The sequence below is a fragment of the Prunus persica genome, chromosome G3 (assembly GCF_000346465.2).
Source record: "Prunus persica cultivar Lovell chromosome G3, Prunus_persica_NCBIv2, whole genome shotgun sequence".
NCBI lineage: Eukaryota > Viridiplantae > Streptophyta > Magnoliopsida > Rosales > Rosaceae > Prunus > Prunus persica.
The window spans coordinates 5885461-5908490 of NC_034011.1; the positions used below are offsets into that span (position 1 = coordinate 5885461).

At 34.5% G+C, this 23030-nt stretch overlaps 4 protein-coding genes across 5 annotated transcripts; 3 read left to right on the plus strand and 1 right to left on the minus strand.

Moving 5' to 3' along the window:
- LOC18784088 (late embryogenesis abundant protein 2) lies at window positions 857-2095 on the minus strand. Its single transcript, XM_020559837.1, has 2 exons — window positions 1958-2095; window positions 857-1448 (listed from the first exon to the last, which is right to left on the minus strand). The coding sequence occupies exons 1-2, from the start codon at window positions 2009-2011 to the stop codon at window positions 1032-1034; spliced, it is 471 nt and encodes a 156-aa protein (XP_020415426.1). The 5' UTR covers window positions 2012-2095; the 3' UTR covers window positions 857-1031.
- LOC18781846 (late embryogenesis abundant protein Dc3) lies at window positions 3317-4682 on the plus strand. The gene is made up of 3 exons (XM_020559836.1): window positions 3317-3422; window positions 3554-3841; window positions 4309-4682. Exons 1-3 carry the CDS (start codon window positions 3360-3362, stop codon window positions 4453-4455), a joined length of 498 nt encoding a protein of 165 aa, XP_020415425.1. The 5' UTR covers window positions 3317-3359; the 3' UTR covers window positions 4456-4682.
- Window positions 6390-14357, plus strand: LOC18782826. 2 transcript variants are annotated; one of them, XM_020559834.1, is made up of 11 exons: window positions 6637-6729; window positions 7615-7684; window positions 8110-8235; window positions 8966-9053; window positions 10031-10116; window positions 10219-10428; window positions 12007-12191; window positions 13042-13200; window positions 13285-13365; window positions 13463-13517; window positions 13836-14357. In XM_020559834.1, exons 4-11 carry the CDS (start codon window positions 8969-8971, stop codon window positions 14076-14078), a joined length of 1104 nt encoding a protein of 367 aa, XP_020415423.1. In that variant the 5' UTR covers window positions 6637-6729; window positions 7615-7684; window positions 8110-8235; window positions 8966-8968; the 3' UTR covers window positions 14079-14357. The 2 variants fall into 2 exon arrangements, with proteins under 2 accessions (XP_007215375.1, XP_020415423.1); XM_007215313.2 differs by lacking the exon at window positions 7615-7684 and having other exon boundaries at window positions 6390-6729.
- LOC18782077 (uncharacterized RNA-binding protein C17H9.04c) lies at window positions 18946-20911 on the plus strand. Its single transcript, XM_007215032.2, has 4 exons — window positions 18946-19053; window positions 19485-19893; window positions 20405-20501; window positions 20613-20911. Exons 2-3 carry the CDS (start codon window positions 19493-19495, stop codon window positions 20478-20480), a joined length of 477 nt encoding a protein of 158 aa, XP_007215094.1. The 5' UTR covers window positions 18946-19053; window positions 19485-19492; the 3' UTR covers window positions 20481-20501; window positions 20613-20911.

Here is a 23030-nt window from a genome sequence, read left to right on the forward strand (position 1 = left end):
TCATGTGCCACGTGGTGCCATCTTCTGTACTAAGGTTCAGGGGTATTTGTTTGTTTTAAACAGCTGCTTCGATTCTTTTCCTTTTTGGCTCTTTGGTTTATGACTTCCAAGAGGATTTTCATTGATATGTATTGGCATGTACCTAGTCTAGTTGAAACTTGATTGAATAGTAAATTTTGGTGTGATCGATTTAGTATTAGTGAATATTAATGGACGATAATCTTATATTTTAAAGTTAAAATATTAATAATTAAATAAGTGAGACTTTTAACACCACAACGATATATAATCATATATTTTATAGTTTAATAACTGTAAATAAATAGATGGAAATTGTAACACCGATTTAAGAATTCTCAATTGTAAATGACCTATTAGTGTAGTAGTTTTAGAGTAATTATTTCTCCGAAAAAGTCATAGATTTGAATCTTAATATACGTAGTGCAACGTGTATGAGTTTAGTATGCTATCACTCATCTCAATAAAAGCCAAGTCCATTTAACAAGATGGCATGCAAGTGACAAGTTTCTATTTGTTAACCACATGCCCTCTTCACCCAAAGGTGCAGGGTTTACGTGATTGTTTATTGCAGTAAAACTAAAATATTGCGCTATATATAATCGAGATAGGGCATTAAACGTAGCTGTCTGCATTTCAGTGTTTGAAGAATTAAAGTCTGCTTGATGAAGTGGATCATTGAACCAATTTTACCATATACTTAAATCGCTAAAACCCCAGACTTCGTTATGAACTTGTTATTCATATAATTTTGGGGTGTCGAGTGTGTAACTCTCTTAGAAATTGTACTAGCTACATGGGCATTAAACTTGTATGAAATTTGCATAAAGAAAGATAAATAAATAAACTACTTCATATTTCATTTATGACTGAGAATTACACATAATATATATAACTGGAAAACAAAAAATACAACATTAATCCCAACTCAGCGAGAGGGAAGCACAGGACTTCTGAAACATGCCCAACATAAAAACACCACAAACATATATCAAACCAACACCACCTGAAATTTAACCAGTGCCAGCCTTCTTATCAGAAAGCCCAGTTTCATCTTTCTCCTCATCATTCTTGGCCAGCCCAAAAGTGCTTTTCACAGCATCAGCAGCACCCTGAGTCATGTTCTTCATCTGTTCTCCAGTCTGCTGCAGTACCCCACTGGTTTTCTCTTTGCCATGCTCGGCTGTCTCTCTGGCCTTCCGGGCTGCTTCTTCTGCCCTCTGTTTTGCAGCCTCTGCCTTCTCTACGGCCTTGTCTTTGACTTGGTAGGTAGCTCCCTGGGTTTTGTCCTTGGCTGCTTGGCCTGTCTCGTATGTCTTGTCCCTTGTTGCTTGCGTTGTGTCTTGGGCCTTGTCCCTTCCTTCTTGGGCCCTCTCCCTTCCTTCTCGGGCTGTGTCCCCTACTGAGCCCATCATCTGGCCAGCCTTTTCCTGAGAGACCAAGGGTAAAACAGTAAAATCACAATTATTTTTTATTTTTATAAATAATAAAAACAATAGTTTATCACATATACTACCAAAGTGTCATACCATACCATGAATGAGTGTTCAAAAATAAGACCACCGGTCTATACGCCAAGGATCTTTTTTTAATGGGAAAAGACCTCGTTGGCGCATTACTACTACTTCTAAGCATACACAAAAATATTCCCTTTGTATGTATTTGAAGTTTCAAAAAACCATTATCAACCACATGATGAACGCAGAATTTCACTAAAAAAAGTCAAATTAACCGTCTGATAATATAACATACCCGACAATCACTACTACACATACACAAAAATACTCTTTGTATTTTCACACTTGATGTTTCAGAAAATCAATTTGAACAACATAAGTGAACATAAAATTTCACTTAAAACAACAAAGTCCTATTAACAGTTTAATAACATAACACGCGGTGACAAAGTACAAACAATAACAGAAAACTAGATAAATACCTCAGCTTGGCCCTTGGCTTCACCAGCTCTGTAGCTCTGCTTCTGGGATGCCATTTTTGCCTTCTAAAACAGTGAATAAGAGCGATGGATTTAGAGTTTATCAAAATTGTGTACGTCGTCCAACTTTGAGATATATGCTGATGAGAAGGAACGGTGGCAATCTGCATGGTATATATAGTATTCTCATGTGGGCTGGTTGGTCAACATGTGTCCACGTTGTTGACACGTCGTATGACACGTGCTTTGCTTTCTGAAATTCTGAGGTGAGGTAATTTGCTGTGTCGATTTAACTTCCAACAGGATTTGCATCATATGTATTAGTCAATAGGCTATTGACACATTGTCATTTTGTGCTCTGACATGCAAGTGTTGGATGTGGAGGGTTTACACTATTGTTTATTACTGTGCTCTATTTTTAGAAAACTTGTAAATAAACCGTTTACATCACATTGCAATAAAAAATTCCAACCAAAAAAAAAAACATTGCAATAAAATTTTTAGTGGTACGTAAGGGTTTGTAGCTCAAGTGATTAAAATCATATTTATCTTTATATTTTAGGTCTTAAGTTCAATTCATTCTTCTCCCAATATCGCTTGTATAAAATAAAAAAAATACTAGTGGTCCATGAGATTATTTAGGAACTAGGTTTAATTTACTTGTTAAATAATATCGAGAAGGGTGGTGCTATTTGTACCACATTAATGACCATCTCTCTAATGGAGGAGGTGGGTTGTTTCAAGAATAATGTTAGCCAAAAACAGAAATAGCAAGAAACTTGTAATTTGGGTTTAATAATTTCAAGATCATCGACTAATAATTTTTTTTTGGTACAAGTGATAGTCTAAATTACATGATATGAGAGTTTCTCACACACACACAACCAAGATGTCATAGGATTAAAATATTTAATTTCAATTCAATAAGTATTTTCTTTTAATACTTTTAATAAAAAGATTAGTCTTTTCCTTCCACTACTTCACATGAGTGTTTCCTTATATGTTGTTTCATATGTCACACATATGAGAGCAGTTATCATTTGAAAGAAAAATACTACTATATAATCAGAAAAAGACTCAAACAACTAGTATAATTTGCACAAGGCCAACAAGAAAATAAGCCATTAATTTCTTATGGTAATTAAGCTTAATTAATTCTCCCGGAGCCTATGCCAAGGGACTCTCTTTCTTGACTAAGCAAACCTGTTTGAAACAGTCCCCTATCAATACATGCCATCCATGCTACTGATTAAACGCAAAAAAATGGGGTAGGAAACTTGGAAGTGGCAAGAATAGGAGACTTTGAGAATCTATATATACTCTTCGAATGGAAGAGCTTTGCATTGTGCATTCTTACTTTGAAATTTGATTCAGTTTGATTGAAGAAACAAAATCAAGCACAAAAATGGCAAGCCACCAAAATCAGGATTTGAGTCACAAGGCAGGCGAGTTGACTGGTCAAGCTCAGGCAAGTTATAACTGTGATTAATTTTGTAATAATATGAAATTAGGGTTGGTGTTTTGTAATCAATTTTTCATCCCATCAAGTTAATCCATGTTTTTTATTTTTTATTTTCCTGATTTAATTAACTTGTGCAGGTAAAGAAAGACGAGTTTCTAAATCAGGCATCAGATATGTCTCAATCTATTCAGAATAAGGCATCAAATGCATCTCAGTCCGTCCAGAATAAGGCATCAAATGCATCTCAGTCTGTCCAAAATAAGGCATCAAATGCATCTCAGTCTGCTCAGAATAAGGCATCAAATGCATCTCAATCTGTCCAGAATAAGGCATCAAATGCATCTCAGTCTGCCCAGGACAAGACTTCCGATGCATCTCACACTGCCCAAGACATCAAGGACCAAGCCACCAATCTCCTTCAACAGGCAATCACTTCCTCCCCTTTCCTTATTATTTCAATGATTTTTGTTATTAAATGTATATAGTATAAGAAGTTACTCAGAATTTAATCAAACATATAAGCCAATTCAATTAGTATCATCTCATTACTCTAATTAATGAGAAAAAAGCTAGTCCAATCAACTTCACTCTGTGATTATCTTTCAGAACTCCAAATTCACTTTTTATTATATTAAAACATTTACATCACTTTTTATTATATTAAAACATTTACATAATGTAAATGTGAGTTAGGTCAGTTGGTCAAGATAATGTGTATGTCTCTTTGCACTCGAGTTCGACTCATTCTTTGTGCATTAGAATAATCTAAAATATCATTTTTGTCAAAAATATTAACGTAATAACTGCAAAATGACAAACCGGGAATGTGATTAATATAACTATATTCTTGTATATATATATATATGTATGTTACAAGTGTGTTTGATTGCAGACAAGTGAGCAAGTGAAAAACATGGCTCAAGGAGCAGCTGAAGCAGTTAAGAGCACTTTAGGAATGAACAACCCAAACGACCCAAACAGTAACCCAAGCAACGCAAACATGAGCCCAAGCATTAACCCAAGCAACCCAAGGATTTGAAGTGCTTTCTTCAATAATGCTAGCTTTGCCTTCACTCGCATCAAAAGTTTCGATGACGTGGTGTCATGGCAATTAGCGCTGTGGAAATGGCTATGTTTCGTTTTCTTTCAGATGCAACATATTGTATTTTTGTTCCTTTGTGTTTTGGTTTTTGGTTAATAAAAGAAGACGTCCATATTCCTTCTTTGTTAAGAGTGTTGTGAAAATGGATTAATGTTAAGAAAATAAAAAAGAGTGTGGTTCTCATATCCTTATTTTTGTCTCTTTAAATTTTCTGTAATCTCTATTTTTATTATTTAACGGTAAAGGAGTCGTGCCATATATATACCATATACTGCTAGCTAATGCATCTCGCACAAATGAGTCTTATGTAGGATTTTTCAAAAAAAATATGATCAATAAATATGATACAACTAATTCTAATTTTGCACTATGTAAGAGGAGTGCAAATAGAACTTTTGTTATTATTATTTTTTATAAATCTGATGTGTCAACATAAGATTTATGTAAAGCATCTTCAGTAATGCTGGCCAAAATTTAGTTAATTTAACTTTGAATAATTGTTTCTTTAAAGTAAAACCCATTTTTACTTCAAACTTTGTACATTAGAAGGACACGTCTATCTTCATTTTCTCTCTCATGACTAGCCACTGTTAAATTTTTTTTTTTTAAAAAAAACTCAAATTTAAAATTTCACTTCTAGCGTTGAATAGAGAAATACTACTTAATTTCAAAAGTTAAATCTATATTCAATCATACATAGTGACTTTTGACCTTTTCGGTAAGGGAACAATTTTATTGACACCTCCGACTATGATGAAACCACCCATTTTAATTTTCCCCCCTTAATATTCCACTTTCATCCCCACACATTAGAAAGAAAATAACAACAACAACAACAAAAAACTAGCAACCTCAATCCCCGACACTCATGATTCCAGCCGCCGGTGATCCATCCCTACCAGCGACATATGTCCCTCACTCTATTTTCGTCCTATTTCTCCCTCTTTCTTCATCTCTCCTTCTCTTTCACTATCCTTTCAGGTTGTTGTTTTACAATCAAGTTAAGATTTGTGTCTTGTAGACGTTTTTGATGTATTGATGAAATTTTTTATTATTAATGAATATCGATGTTTGATAAAAAAAAAAACACGAACAAGTTGATATATTCATGATTCATTGAAGCCATGTGTGTCCATGTGTGAAGCTTGTTGAAGCCAATTAATAAATGACTTTTTTGGGTAATTTTATATATATATAAAATTTAAAATATATCTGTTACATTTTATGAGAAAAACAGAATAACTCATAAATCACCCAGAAAAACGAAGATAACAAAGTATTACTATTATGTTAAGTTTTTTTTTCTTGCACTAGCCTTAATTTGGACTTTAGATTAATAAAAATTTAAAATCTCATATGATACGTAAACTCTAATAAAAAATAATTAACTAATTTTCGGTCTAATGATATTCTTCTATACAGTCCTGATCTCTTGGACTACAGGGGTCCAAGAGATTTGTGGTCACTCACCGTTGGATGTAAATTCAACGGTTCACTCACTCTTGCACTCCTTTTAGAAAACTTTTTAGAACCATTGGATTAATATCCAACGGTGGGTGACCACAATCTCTTAGACTCCTATGGTCCAAGAGATCGAGACTGTTCTTCTATAATCTAACTTCATATTCGAATTGATGCCCTATCATAAGTGTGGAAGTAAGTCACAATGCATAAGTCATCAAAATGCACCAAGTGGGGACTAAAATATGTGATATGATGTGAAAGAAAATATTTTTGAGCGATGCCCACCGCCACCGCCACCGCCACTACCACCACCTACCTCACCAAGAAATTAAAAACGAAAGTCACATTAAAATGACATCAGCATATCAAAATCAAAAGCTATTCAACTCGACTGAGATGAGTACCATAATTACAATCTAGAACTTAGCGTACCAAATCACTGCCCCCAAAAGGACCAGAGATCTTCCAACAACACAACCCAGGGTACAACGAGGCACTGCGTTTGCAACCTCGAAAAAAGTTGGGATTCAATTTCTCTCATTTTTCACTTCTTCTTCTTCTTCCTCCTCTTGTTGCAGAGCCAGAAAGTAGAGAGAGAAAGCCACAATTTTTAGAGAGAGAAAGAGAGCGAGAAGAATGTCTTTAACGGGTGTGAAAATGTCCGAGGACGTTTGGTTGACATGTCTCACTCATGCATTGTCCACCGAGACCGAGGAGATCATGGGCCTCCTTCTTGGTGATATTGAGGTACACTCTCTGCCATTTCCATCTTCAAATTCTTTGGCTTCTACTTATGTTATGCATGTATTAGGTTTTCTTACTGTACGGGTGTTGAAATTGCTTGATCGGTTTGATGCTTGGAGTAAATGTAGAGCTGGAATGGTTTGGGTATTTTGGGTTCTTTTCTGAAATGCGTTTAGAAAGGTTAGGTTTACCGAGCTTAGTTGTTTTTTCTTTGAATTTTGGGTCAGTTTAGATTTCGAATTTGGCATATTAATGTTCCTTGCTAACTAGACTAGTTCTCGGGGTTTCCTCTAATTCGATTGGTACTTTCATAAGTTTACTCTGGGTTTCATAATTATTAAAAACCACTGAGTACATGTGTTCAAATGCAAATTGTTTGATATACTTACTTGAACTTGATTTTAGAATACTGTGCTTTGTCAGCGTTTTTATGTTTTCTTCTCCAATAACTATAATTCATATGGTTATTCTTTTAATTTCTGTTCAGCTAGAAACTTTGCTAAGTCCAGATGAAATTTGAAATTTTAGCGACATTATAAAATTGCTCCAGGGGCTCTTTTGGGAAAGCTTATTCAGGGCATATGACAAACATTAGAACACTCATACAGAAATAGAACATTTACACAGAAATTAAAGGAAGCATCAGCCTTGTTTTTCTAGCAAATCAACATGCTAACTCATCTTTTATACCTGTGCATGATGTTTTTGCCTGCTCTTGAAATTTAAAGACTTGCAGTGATGCATAAGATTGGTGTGGTTTTGTATTAGGCTAGTTGATTCAGTGTTCCAGTACAAATTTCACATCCAGCATCATTTCTGGTTGCCAATTTCCAATATCTGATTGATAATGAGTTCAGACTCAATGGTTCCTTCAATATGTTGCTGCAGGATCTTTGTTTTTGCACTCTAAGATCCCTTTCCTCGAAAAGCACTGTAATTCCATTCACTCTTGTCCCAGGTGCATACAAGGAATCTAGACAAGCTTGCACAGTTTCTTGTTTCACCTGTTCTGTTGGTGTTTTGGTGCTTCTTTTTTTATTAATATTTTTTTGGCATGTGTTTTAGTGGTTTCGTGCTTAAGTGGAAGTTCCCAGGGGCTTGGCCTAATAATTTGTTACTCATTAAGATGTGGACGAGAAATAATTGCATGTTTGGCAGTCTTCTGAAAGTGAGACGTTTTTATAATTTTTTTTTTCTTTTGTGAAGCCATTTGCTGAAGGTGATAGATATATGATGGACAACTGAATTTGGTTATGATTTATACAATGATTTTATTATAATCTGGATTTATCCTCTTTGTCTGGCTCTCTGTTTATATCTTAATTTTGTATAGCATCTTATAGTCATAACATTTTCTTCCTCCAATGATGTTGGGAATTTCAGAACTCTGTAAATGGGGGTGTGACTGCACTAATTTGGGGAGCATCACCTCAAACGCGATCTGATCGGAGGAAGGACCGTGTGGAGACTAATCCTGAGCAGTTGGCTGCTGCATCAGCCCAGGCCGAAATATCCTTGATGCTTTATTTTTGATAAATATTTGAAAATTAATCTTTTTATGTTTTCATTACAAAAGGAAAAAACCAAAAATGGGTTCTTGACATCCCTATTTAGAGAATAAATTTTGTTGAAAGAGAAAATCTGGTTCTAATTTCTCTCATGATCCCCCATAGTAAACATTACAGTTGATATTTTTAAAAGTGCTCTACTTTAAGGGAAGCGCTATAGGTTTTCACAATAAGCTTTGACTGTTATTGTTTGGTGAATTTTCTCCTAACTGAACTTCCATTACTTGGATCCCTTGCCATGTAAACCCATGCTTGCTTAAACTACACAGTGTGGTATCAGTCACAAAAAATTATATCGTTAGGTTGTGCTGTACTTATTCAGTTTATTTGGATTTGTTTGTTTTTAACATAGTTTTCAACACTGCCTCAGCTTTAAAACTGTGATATAAATTCATAAAATAAAAAAAACAAAGCTATTTTTGTTCAGGAATCTAAATCATGCCATTCAAAAGAAAAGAAAAAATCGTGAATGCATCCTCATGAGCTGGGGCTTTGAGTTTTAGGTGGGCTGGAAATTTGGGAATACGTTCAGTTGGTTCAACATTTACATTCTTTAGTTGTATAGCTATCATAGTTGTAGTGGCTCATGGTATTTCCATGCTCCATATCTGTTTTGCTTCTTTACTTTTGAGGATTGTTTTTATGATACTGTGTAATTAACTCTATAGCACAGAATGACAACGTCAACAGGAAGAACAACTAGGGTGATTGGGTGGTACCATTCGCATCCTCATATTACGGTTCTTCCTTCCCATGTTGGTGAGTGTTATGTAATTACCCCTGCTTTCTGTTATTATCATGTTCATTCTTCAATTTCATGAGGTCGGGCTATCATAAGTAGAGTTTAGTTATATAACTTATCAGATTACTTGGGATTGTTATACTCATGAACCTGGGAGTTCTTCTTTGGAAAATATTTACTTGGTAGAAACCTGGATACATTCATGGATCATCAATCACCTGTTATATGGTGTATATTTAGTTTGTAAGTCTCCAGGATTGATAAGTATGAGTCTGCACATACTGTGCCAGAGGGAGAAAATGTAGGGCCTATAAAATGCTTTGATGGAAAGTTATGGTGGATTTCGGGGTTGTGGACTTTTGTCTTGTTTTAACCTGGATTACAAAACACAAATAAATCGAATGTGAAGTTAGCAGCCAAAGTAGCCAATAATTCAAGCTGTGATCGTTTATCATGCCTTTGCATTAAATTTTACTTTTTGACATTTCTTATCAAATTAAAGACTGCCAAATCTTAGAAACCCATCCTTAACTTCCTCTCTGTTTTCCATCTCAGAGTCCCCAAACATGTATCCAAATAACTGTAAGACCAGACAAAAAAGGAACAAAAAAAGAGTAAATAAAGGAGGAGACTTTACAGTTAGCCAGAGAGATTAAAGGACACCCCTTGTACATTATGTAGCAAGCTAATGTTTCCAGTAAAGCAATCAAGGATTTTTTTTTTGTTGCCACTTACATTTTCAACTGTTAGATGGTAAAGATCGAAAAGTTGAAGATGTGTGTCAAAATATGGTTTTATCTGTGGCCCATGAGCATGATTGATCTATATATCTGTGTCAGTATGTATCATGCTGTTACTCAACAGTAATCCATTGATATACTTGAAGTATTTTATTCTTTCTAACATTTGGACCTGATGATATTGTTATTTGTTAGACATGCTATCATAATCAGTTGCTCGAGTTGATATTACAGCTGTGTTCTACTTTGTGCAGACGTGCGGACTCAGGCAATGTATCAACTTCTAGATTCTGGGTTCATTGGGCTTATATTTTCCTGTTTTAGTGAAGATATAAACAAGGTTTGCATTATGCATGGTATTAGCATAGTAGTGGGGCTTCTTCTGCAGATATAAACGATTTTTCTTGTGACTATGTTCTTTAGTCATACTTGGTATTTTCAGGTCGGACGAATCCAAGTAATTGCTTTTCAGTCCTCAGATGGGAAGCAGCATCACATGTCAAGACCTATATCTTTATCTCCTGTAAATAAAAGTCCAGTTATAGAAGTTGAATCGTCTTTAAGTACCTCAGAAAATGAACCTGCAAGATCCTTTAGAGCAGAGTGTCCTGAACAAGACACAGCTGATTCAAGAACTTCTGGAACTATAAAGGTACTATATCCATTCTAATAAAACTGCAAAAAAAGAGGAAATAGAAACTATGTTAATTGATCCTGGCAGCAGAGCCCTAATACCAGTTCGTTTTCTTGATACCTGATTACAAATCTGTGTCTTGCTACTTGTTTTACTGAGTAAATGTTTGACTATTGGTCATATATATTGTTTTGATATCTTGATGTATTGTGAATGATAAAACTCATAAGTTTCTTTCCTTCCATGTAAGTTCAAAACTTAGCCTTTATGCAGATACCTAATGGCCTGTGCATCCATCTGGCCTTTAATTCATATTTCCACAGCAGTGATGTTTAAATGGCGAAATTTCATTTTGATCAATATGCAATTGTCAATATATGTTTTAATTATAATTGATGGACTGAGTGGGCTTGGTAATTATCTATATTAAGCAGTCCCGATCTCTTGGAACCACAGGAGTTCAAGAGATTGTGGTCACCCATCGTTAGATATTAATCCAATGGTTCAAAAAAATTTCTTAAAAGGAGTGCAAGAGTGAGTGAACCGTTGAATTTACATCCAACAGTGAGTGACCACAAATCTCTTGGACCCTTGTAGTCCAAGAGATCAGGACTCCTATATTAAGTGGGTTAAGCAAATATATGAACGGACATACACAATGTGCTCACCTACCTTTGACACTTATTTAAAATCATAGTATGATTTTTCTTTGGTTTAATATCACAAAATGTCCCTAAGGTTTATGAAACTATCAAATTGCATCCTTAATGTATTTTTGTGTCATTGGTGGTCCTCAAGGTTAGTATGTGTGATCACAAATGGTCCTTGCCGTTAGGTTCTGTCAAAAACTCCGTTAGTTTGCTGACGTGGCATATATATTGAGGTATTGAGGTTAATTGGAGTATGTAAAAAAAGATATTGAGGTTAATTGGAGTATTCGTAGGATAAATATTTATCAAAAGAGCAGCTAGGTAAAATGGCTGCCTCTTTAGTGTTTTTTGAGGGAGGGTATTACCCATACATAATAGTGAATTGCTGATAATTTTCCTTAGGTGGTGTTTCATTCAAACTTGTTTTGACTTGTGTGCATGTTGGCTAGTAGGATAATGGCAAAAATTACTTTAGATTGTCGACCCCATGAAGCATGTACATAAGAAATATTATCTGGAATGCATGTACAAACTATCATATAGCTTTGGAAGGATCTAGCTTGTTCCAGCTACTTTTTCCCAATATACTCAGTCATCATCTCAAATTTCATCATATGAGTCGTGGAAGCAGGCATATAGCCTACCAGATTATATGACCACCCTGGTAATGACAGTTTGTAAAAAAGACAAAAAGGGAAAACAAAAGAAGAAACAAGAAAAAGGAAAAAGAAAAAGAAAGCATTGGTACTGAGTTTGTGTGCTTAGTAACTCAGTTGTTTCTTGCCCTGGTTGCTTTGTTAGTGCCTGAAGTCACAGGATGTGTCGTACTGAATAGGAGCTCAATTCTAGTAGTGACAGTTTCTTGTTGCATATTTGCTTGTCTAGAGGATACTGTTTTCATGCTGCTCGCTTTATGCTATGCGTAAATTATGGGTGATTTGCTTAGGGTGGGGGACGATCTTCAGACCTGGGGCTTTTGTTTGCTAATGCTGATGCAAATCATCTAGAAAAAGAAAGAATTGGAGGAAACCACCACACTAACACTTCAGACATCATCATTGCCGATATAGATCACATGGATATGTCAGAGAGTATGCAAGAAGCAATGCACCGTTCGAATTTGGATATGAGGTATGTACTCTATCCACACAGTTTCTATTTCTATTTTCATTGTGTAAATTGTGGACTTGGTACATGTTATAAGTGTTAATAGCTTCGCTAATTAAAGAATAAATTCAAAACAGTTAGCATTTATGTCTGGCAGCAGAGTTAACAGCATTTCTGTAGCTGCCTATATTTCCTCGAAAAGAAATGAGAAAATGCCCATATTTCATTGGTTCATAAATCTGTGCCTTCTTGCAGTAAATTCGTTGCCTTTGTCTAAAAGCAAGACACTCGAGAAATGGCCTAGTATTTTGATTTTTTTGTTGGTTCCCTGGCAGAATAATGTTTTTCTCCTTTATTTCTGATCCTTCCTTGATCCCTTATTGTTATTTATGGTTGATGTAAAGTTGTCTTCTACGTATTCAATTTACACATCTCTCTTCTCTCACTCATGTAAAATTCCTGGATGTTTTCATGCATCAAATTGCAGTTGAGATATGGTATACAAGTCTTGGGTGCATTTATGTTGTTTTTATAAGAAGGCATTGAGCGTGATTCAATAAAGCACCGAGAACTTTCTTGTTTATGTGGAGCTGTGGGCTTGTTTGTTAAAACATAAATGTTGTTAGTTTGAGTAAAATTTTTTGCGTTTGCTGGATGAGTCATTTAGGTCTATATCACTGTATTTTCTTGTACATTTATTTGATTTTAAGATCTATATTTTCAATCCCACACAAAAGAGTAAAGTAAAATTATAAAAACATCCACAGTTATCCATTAATGAATGAATAAACAACGTCCAATTCCATTCTGGATTCACAAAACACAATTTTGAATTTCTAATCCTAAATGTACTTTTTTATCTTTTTTCTCGTAGTGGTGCCGAGTATGTCAGGAAAGAAGTTCCTCTCCATGTTTTACCGACCTCATCTCTTATTAAACTCGATTCACCATTATTATCATTTACGGAATTGCAACGAGTACTGTATGAAGAGGAGCGAGCGGCATATAACCAAGCTATCTCACAAAATATGAGGTGATCCAATGATATTTGATCACTTCATATTGATCAACTCATTGTTGATTCTCTCTAATTGGTTTTGGTTTTGGTTTTGCTTAGGGATGGGAAAGTGCATCCACTTACTTACATACATCACACATCAATGTACCAGGCTTCCATGTGCAAATTAATTGAATATTGGTGAGTTATTTGCCCACCTCCCTGTTAGTTCTTTATGCCTGGCCTTTTGGTTTTTAATGTTTTACTGACTTTCTTCCAATTTTTAAATTTTATGCAGTTTAAGTCCTGCCATAAATGCACTGCAGTGTCGGTTAAGAGAGAATGAAATTCGGGTATATACCATGCCATTTGTAGATAGTAAGGATGGTTTGTTGATCTCAAAAGATTTTCAAGTTTGATGGAATTTTAATGGAATTAGATTGATTTAAAGTTCAATGTTGAGGTTGAGCCATTTTAAAATTTCAACCTGGACATACTTCTTCTACATCCTAGGTCTTCCCGTTCCATCATTTGGCTTTGGTCCTTGGCCATGCACAAGTGATTCTGATGGAGGCCCCAAATTTCCTTTCTTTTAGTTCCTAGTTTGTAACATTTTAAGAGATTATCTTTCTCATGCTAACTATATTAATGGATGGCATTTTCTGAAACAGTTAGCAATGCTCACTGAAGAAGTGAAGAATTTGGAGACCGAGACACATAGAGCAAGCGAGCAAAGTTCAGGATCTCCTCGTCAAGTTTCATCGCCTCGTCAAATTTTGTCGCCTCGTCAAGTTGCGTCGCCTATACCCCGAGGAAGTACTCCGTTGGGTCACAGGGACTTGTTTAGTCCAAGTGAATCAATCAGTGCAAGAAGTCTAGCTGGTTCTGGTAGTCGAAGCCGAAAAGGATCATAATGCATTCTCAAAGCAATCCTCGGTGGTGTGCACGTTGTAGATTAGCTTGAGCTGCTGTGTTGGTTTACATAAACTAGTTTTGCTAAAATGGTTTGTGCCTTGTATGAAGTGTGTTTTGAAATTTGCATCTGGTGTAGGCGCAACCTGTATGGTGTATGCAGGTATAATGAGAAGTTAAATGGAATTCAATTGTGGTTTTATATATGGCATTTGGGATTTGAACAAATTTGTAAAGAGTGCACCTTTTGAAGGTCCACGGGATTCTCTCCATTGCCTTTCTTATGTTCGTTCGTGTATACCTTTTGTTCTTCGGGTATGCAAGTGACCATGAAATTGAACGTATTGCCTGGCCACAAGTTTACGTTTATTACGTTTACGTTTAGTCATACAAATCGACTATACAGATCGTTGTACGCATAAAAGCAAGTAATATATTATTGATTAGCCAATAGAATCACGGTTCTGAAGCAATCTAATTCGGGTAGGTCTTTAGACTCAAGTGTTCAAACTACGCAATACGCTGAACGCAATGGCCCTAAACTTGATAACATGACCAAAGAAGTATATATCCGAATCCAAGCGCAATGTTGTAATAGTGAGAAGAAAATCACTCTTAAAACAACAAGAGCGCTGTTATTTCCACTCATATGTTTTATTTTCCTACCCACTTTATTTTCAAAATTTTAAAAATAAATTTATCCCTTTACAAAATGACTTTTAAGAATAAATTTAAAACTCTCTATTTATTAATATAAGCTTGACACATCATTAAAATTCAATCTAAGGGTTTAAAAAAAAGGATACATTGCCACTTTTACTTGGGGAAAATAAAACAAAAGGAACCTAATGTCCGGCTTCTTTCTTCAGAAAGGATGAACAGAACCCACCCAAACTCTGAAACTCAAATATCCATTTTTACTGTCTAGTTTCATGCCATATTGAATCTAATCTCTTTTCTTTTCCTTCCGGACTAGAATTTAGAATCTTTAGTTTTTTCTACTTGGCTAATTTGTTTTCAAATCAGACCTAATATACTTCCTTTTTCCAAAAACAATAGAACCTTCAACCATATCTAGGCGTCAGAACTCAAAAGACAAAAAGGAATTCCTGATTGAGAGAAATAATTGAAAATGAGATAAAATTAATAGTTTATTTTGAATATCAGAGAGAGAGAGAGAGAGAGAGAGAGAGAGAGAAGGAAAGGAACCATTCATGATCATGGGAATCAAAATACAATGGGTACAATGGGTTCTATTTGGGTTTTGAGGTTTATATTTTATAAGGAAGAGAGGTTGGAGGGAGAGACTTAAGCGGGGATGGGCTAATTGAAGAATTTTTTAATTGTAATGGAAAATATGAAAATACAATTAATGGTTTAAATAAAATAAAATAACTAATGATTAGCAAAGATAATTTACTAGAATTAATAATTAAAGGGTATTTTAGGAATAATGGTGTGTGAAAAGATAAGTACGTGTTCTTTCAAATATACACGGTGAGTGGGAAGATAAAACGTGTGAAAAAAATAAGATAAGAGGGTGAAAATAGAAACACTCAACAACAATTACAAAACCCTATTTCAACCATCAAAGCCACACAACAAATTTGCTTGGTTTAACTTACAATTTATATAGAAGGTATTTGGGTTTATTAGGGTAATATTTAGGATGATTTATAGCTTACAATTTGGAATAATTATGACTTGGAATAAAAAGGATTTTGGTCAAACTTGTAAGATATTATGAGCATTTGCTATGTATATAAGAAGATAACAAAACGACAAGGAATTTTTAAGTAAAGTGATTAATAGCATTTACTCTGTATATAAAAAAGATAGCAGAATGACAAGGGGCATGTATTGAAAAAAAGAAGATAGCAAAAGGACAAAGTGGGAGTAATTAACCTTATCTCCTTTTATTAGGGTTTGGTTTTTTCAAAGAGGAAAAGGAATTCAACAAATTCAGCCTGAGGAATTAATATTATTGACGAGAGGAGGACACACAAAAAAGAAAGGGACCAAGAAAATATAAGTTAGTCGTAGTCATTCATGCATGGAAACGATTCCCGAGGAGAGAGAATCGAATCATCAGCTGCCCACTTCTCTTTGCTTCTTTACAGTTTGCCTCTCTTCCCCTTTACCCTTCTCCAAGAGAATGGAGGCCAGATCTCTCCTTATGTGCAGTTCTTTTTTGAGAGAGAGAGAGAGAGAGAGAGAGAAATATTGGAATAGCAGCAGCAGCAAAGAAAAGAAAAAGGAAAAAAAAGAAAGATGGTCAAAATGAACAACACCTCGAAGACTTGTTATTCCATCATCAGCTTCAACTTCCTTTATTGAAACTCACCATTTTGCTTCTTTTTCTGTTTTTGGTTTTATCATTTTTCTCCCTTTTGAGTTTCTCTCTTCAAGATACTATTCCCATCAATACAATCAAAGAAAAAGGAAAAGAAACACCAAAATTCCGTCAGGCAATAATCCCTAATAATATATGAGTCTAACATATATACGTTATCGTCAATAATTATCTACGCGCACGTAAATGACTGTAGTTGGTATTTTCTTTGAGGATACATATACCAGCTACGAGAATTTCTATTTTGGTAATAAAAATTTCAATTACAATGATAATTCTATGCTCTTTTTAATGTTCCAATGGGTGGTCTTGCCGCATTTAGAAAGTTGGGTATTGTTTAACTCCACTTGAGCTGTCTGTAATTATGAAACGTAATAGGAATAAAGGAATATTCAAAATTGTAAAGCAAGAGCAATTTTTCCAATAAATTGACTGTCAATCTGCTGATTCTCTCAAAGTAAAATTGACAGAGACTAGACCCCCCTTGGGCCTTTGATGGATACAATTAAGATAACAAGTGGCCCTGCTAAGAGCTTTATGTTTAGGGAATATCTATTTCATGGAAGGAGATGCTGATTAGAATTCCACATTGTCCAATTACATTCAGCCATCTGTGGGTTTTTATTTTTATTTTTTCTTTTTCTAGGGGGCTGTTAGTTTGTTACATATATATATATATATATATATAGATTTTTGTAAAAATATTACCTGAACTTATACCTTAGTTTCAATTTGTCACCTTAAAGAAAAATTTAAGAGAAATGTTACCTTAATTTTTCAAAATCCATAATTTATCATCTCACTTTAACACCGTTTAATTTTCCATTTATTTTTAAGGATATTTTAAAAATAGAAAAAATCATTCTTACCAACCCCGCCCACCTTGAAATCCATTCTCCCTTCCCTCTTCACAACCCCTTTCACTTCTATCTACAATGAAACACTTACCCTCCACACACAAATTCCCTCAGCCCACCCAAATAGAGTCCACCTTTTTCTTCTTCTTTTTTCTTTTTGGTATTTTTTCATTTCCATGCTCGGAGAGAGAGACAGAGAGAGAGAGAGAGAGAGAGAGAGAGAGAGAGAGAAGAAGGGGAGGCGGGGTCCAGTGCGATGTGTTTTGGGAGCAGGTGCGGTTGAGGTGGGGGAGAAAGGGAAAGAGAGGTCTATTTTTTTATATTTCTTTTCTTGAAAATAGAAAGACTAAAATCTCCTTAAAAATGGATGATATTAAAGTCAGATGACAAATAATGAGTTTTGAAAAATTATAATGACATTTCTCCTAAATTTTTCCTTAAAATGACAAATTAAAATTAAAATATAAATTCAAGTCACATTCCTACAAAAATTCCAAACATATATAGGTTGTGGCAGCTCAATTTGAGATACCATATTAATGAAGTAAAAGGGGTCCCAATTAATGCCATGGTCAAAGGGCCTTTCTAGGTTCATGGTTTGCTTGATTGGTAGATTTGTAGTGAAATTAGGCTACAGAATCTGTATTTTCTTTTTGTGGGTCTTGAATTGTTGGGCTAGCGTGCTAGACCTGCAAGGCTGAATCAGATTTTTCCCTTTGGTCAACCTAATCACTTCAATTAATCTTAAAGATGGCGGGCTAGCTGACTAGCCATCATATTGGTTGTGTGAAAACTTATGACTTTTAGTTTCAGGTTACATTTTCACTATGATCTGCTATTCTTTTGCCTTTGGATATTGGAAGTAACTTGTCCTACAATAACAATCTAGATTTCTTCATTTTCACTCTCACATATAGATTTGCAGCTGCTCATCGCATGTTCTTACTCCAAATAATTGCCAAACCTTTTTATTAGTTGAATTAATTACGATTTATAACCATAATGATCCTTAAATTTATCCTCGAGATTCATTTTGGTCTTTCAACTCTGGCATGTGTTTTTATTTGGTCATTTTGTAACATTTTTCGTTGGTTTTAGAGAATAATTATACCATAACTGACGATTTTACCCCTTAAATAGACATAAAAATTGATAAATGACTAAATTGGAATACGTGTTAGAGTTAAAACAAAACATCTAAATTGCATAATACATTTCACTTTTCAAAGATTTTACAAGTTAAAACAATGCTTGTATATACTTCAATTATATATCTCTCTGAAAAAACCTCACTTTCGTGAGAGATGTGATTAGTAATGAAATAAGTTACAAACTAATCTTAAGAAAGAAGCAAATGTGAAAGTGGGTTACCAGCATGAATAGTAGTATATTGTACTAGTGCGTACATGCATGCATTATTTCTCACGTTAAAAAAAAAAAAAAAAAAACAACCCTAAATTGAAAGAGGGCCAGTAAACAAAGTACACATTCAAAATTCAAAATATCCTCTCTTTGGAATCGTGGAATATCGAGTTCCCCTTCTCTTTTTCTTCCTTTAGATTTCTCTGATTCCATTTATCAAGGTTGCTAATTGAAGAATACGAAAAAGTAGTACACGGCCCTCCATTTATTCCCCTTTTCTGTGGCCTCACTTTGTATATATATAACCACTCCCTGCCTGCATGGCTCATCACTTCATCATTATCCCCTTCTTTCTTCTCCAACACATCCAATACTGAAGAAGATCGATCCTTACATTTTCTTAAGGTTATTTCTCCTCTTCTATCTCCCACAATGCTTTTTCTAACAATTTCTTTCCTTCTGAATCTTGATTTTTGGCTTCTCTTTTGTTTCAATTTAGTTTTATGTATGAATAATGAACATTTTCGATGCATTTAATTTCTTAATTTTGTTTATAACGAAGTAAGTTCATAATAAATCGTGCTGATATTGTGTTTATATTTGAAAAACGAAGTAAGTTTATAATAAATTGTGCTGATATCGTGTTTATGTTTGAAACTAGGTCGCTTTACGATAAAGTAAGTTATTGATACTAAGGGCTACCACATCTCTCATGCATAGCACTGTAGCTTCCATATAGGAAAATCTATAAATAAAAAAAGTGACTTTATTTTAAATTTCAGAAACTTATTAATTAAAATACCATTTCTGAAACATTTTTTAAAATATTAATGCAGATCAAAAGATGAGCAGGCCAGGAGATTGGAACTGCAGGTCATGCCAGCACCTCAACTTCCAGAGGCGTGACTCATGCCAACGCTGCGGAGATTCCAAGTCCGGCGTTGACTTTGGGGGGTTTGGTGGAAGAGGAGGAGGAGGATCTTCGTTCGGCTTCATGAGTACCGGCTCAGATGTTAGGCCTGGCGACTGGTACTGCGCTGCTGCCAACTGTGGGGCGCACAATTTTGCCAGCCGCTCCAGCTGCTTCAAATGTGGTGCTTTCAAGGATGACTCTGCCGCTGGTGGAGGCGGAGGCGGCTTTGACTCTGACATGCCACGCTCTCGGGGTTTTGGGTTAGGGCTTGGTGGCGGTGCTGGCGGCGGTGCCCGACCTGGATGGAAATCTGGAGATTGGATTTGTACCAGGTGATAAATTCAGGAATATGCATATGTGTGTATATATGTTACAATTAATACGTGTAATGTGTTTGGCTAAAAATAATTTGGGATATATTTTCAGTATCAACAAAAGTTGGTCCTGGATAATTTGGACACAATCTTGCTTTTGGTTTGGCTACAGCTTGCTTTGTCAAGATGTATATTCAGCTAGTTTAGGTACTCATTAAATATTGAAAATCTGACCAAAAAATAAAATTGAAAATCTGACCGAAAAAGTACTTACGTACTGAAAATATTCCTATTTCTTTGACTGCTTTTTCAAGTTAGATACTTTACGAATCTCTCTTTTTCATTTCAAGAATTAAGAAAGTGGGTTGGTTTAAAATTAAGATATGTTAAGAGTTCGATTTGTTCTAATATAACTATTTCTTCACACGTATAGAAAGTAGAGTTTAGTTCTCGTTTTTCTCTCCCATTTGTATCTATTTGTAACATTCCATCTGTAAACTAATCTCTATCTTTTTTTTATTTTGGACAGGTTGGGGTGCAACGAACACAACTTTGCTAGCAGAATGGAATGTTTTAGATGCAATGCCCCAAGAGACTCATACTAGACAGGATTTAACCAATTTTGGGTAGGTTTTTACGCTGTCATTTGTTGTTCCAAACTAACACCAATGATTTTTAGATCTTGCTCAGTTTCAATATCAATTCACGATGTCATATGTTTATTTATTTTATTGCAGGCATTGCTGATGAGCGAGAGAGACGATATCATCATGACCAGTTTTTCCTTCCCTATTTCTTTGAGTTGCTAGCTCTAGGGTTTTTTCATGGTGAAACATGGCACATAAGAACCCATGTCCACATAAGCTACATATATGCCTAGCATTTTGTTAGGTTTCCCATAAGAATTAAATTAATCAATGTAATTTTGGTGCTTTTTAATTTCCCCATTATTGTCATTTGTGTTAAACCTTTTATTTAATTATTGTAATGTGCCTGGTTTCTGAAATGAATGATTCCTTTTTCTTTTCATTACTTGAAACGATGTGCACAAACTTCATTATAAGATGCTCTCTCTCTCTCTCTCTCTCTCTCTCTCACTCACTACCGTACTCATCAATATTAGAATATCCACACTAAAGGCTGCTAAATGTATTATCCAAATGAAAACTTAAAAGGAGCACCATTGGAGCTTTAGCAAATATATATATATATATGCAAAAGGAAAATTTGGTCAGATATGAGTAGTTTCACTTTAAAAAGGAGCTTGCTTGAGGCAAAAGTGATGAATTCCACTAAGCATTATCGATATCAAAGAAAGCAACCATGCATTCTGATAACTGATAAGTACAAGATGTAATATCAAATTTCACCGAAGCCACAAGAAACACAAAACAATTCTACTAAGCCAATTCTTATTTTAGTATTTGTAAGCTAATCTTGTTTAATGAAATTAAAACGATTAATAAGGGATCATGTCACGACTTCAAAGATTATAAATTATGTGAATGAATGACGATTTTTTATAATTACTTTCATTTTGTTCATTTGCACTTATTTTTATGCTCTCCTTCTCCTTTGCTTTATTCAATCATCCCTAAAATGAATAGATATTTAATTTAATAATTTTCACTATTTCTTTTGCTTACATGGCCACATTGGATTCCCTTCATTGACCTGGTTTGTACTTTTAAAAGTATGTGTATAAGGTGGATTCAAAAGTGATACATATTCATACATGTATATGTGTCTTGCTCTTAGCACTCCATTATCAATGCTTTAAGCAGCAAGATTCTTGTCATCCTTTTAGGCCAGCTTTATGTTACTTCAAATTTGTCTACAATATTGTTAGTCAAATCTCATTCTAACTAGCTAGTTACAAGTATTGCTAGTTTCATGGCGTGTCAATCCAGCTTCAATAAAAAGTATTTTTGCTTACCATTTTTATCCAAACTGTATCCTTATTATCATTTTCAATACTTGACACGTGTTTGTGTATATAATCATAATTTCATAAATAAAAAATAAAAAGTAGATAAAGCATTTGTTTTAGTATATAACACATGGACAATGTTTGTGAGAATTAAATTAAATAGGGATTGCATGTAGTATAGAGAAGGTAAAGCATTCCTTTTAGTATATTATCTCTTCGTCAAAAGCAGAAGATTGTCAATGATTCAATGATATAGCTATATAAACAAGCATTGGACAGAAGGTTGTGTCTTTTTTTTCTTTATGGTCGGAATGGTGGGTTGATTTTAAGGTATTATATGTTGATATTGACAATTTAAAAAGAAAATATTGGGGTTGACAAAAAATATTGAGTGCTTGAAAATATACAAATTTCTATAAATTTTATAATAAATTTCTCCTTCATACCATGGAAGGTTGGATAGAGTTTTGAATTAAATGTATTGTGGTGTAAGAGCATATTGCTACTTTGCATGGTCGGTTCTAGGTTAACTAATTTGCAAATTGTTTCAAAGATTCGCGTTTTGGGGTAGCACTTAACCAATTGAATATCAAAGAGACCGATGGGATACCGATTGAAGGCCTTCTCATCTCATACTTTGTTGGGAGCCTTATTATTATACTCAAATTATGGGCTGAAATTATATAAAAAAAATCACCACATGGAATGCACTTTAGAAACACATCCAAAACTAATTTACTACATAAGAAATGGGTGTTGAAGTTCCTATAAATTACATGATTGTCATTGATTAACTTTAAAAAAGTCGACACAAAAAATTAAAAAAAAAACCCGAAACAAGCCCAGCCCAATTTTTTTTTTTAACCCAAACAATTTATTAAAAAAAAAAAAAGCCAAAACCAAGCAGGGGCTCTTCATAGAAGTACATTGTTAATACTATGTCATAGAAGAACATTGTTAATACTATGTCATAGAAACTATCTTGTTAATACTATGATGTCATAGAACTATCTTGTTAATACTACTATGTCATAGAACTATCTTGTTAATACTACTATGTCATAGAAGTACATTGTTAATACTCTTTCACAGAAGTACATTGTTAATACTCTTTCATAGAAGTACATTGTTAATACTCTGTCATATAACTATCTTGTTAATACTCTGTTATACAAGTACATTGTTAAACAAAAATGAGATCCATAACTAAAATAGTAACAAAAGA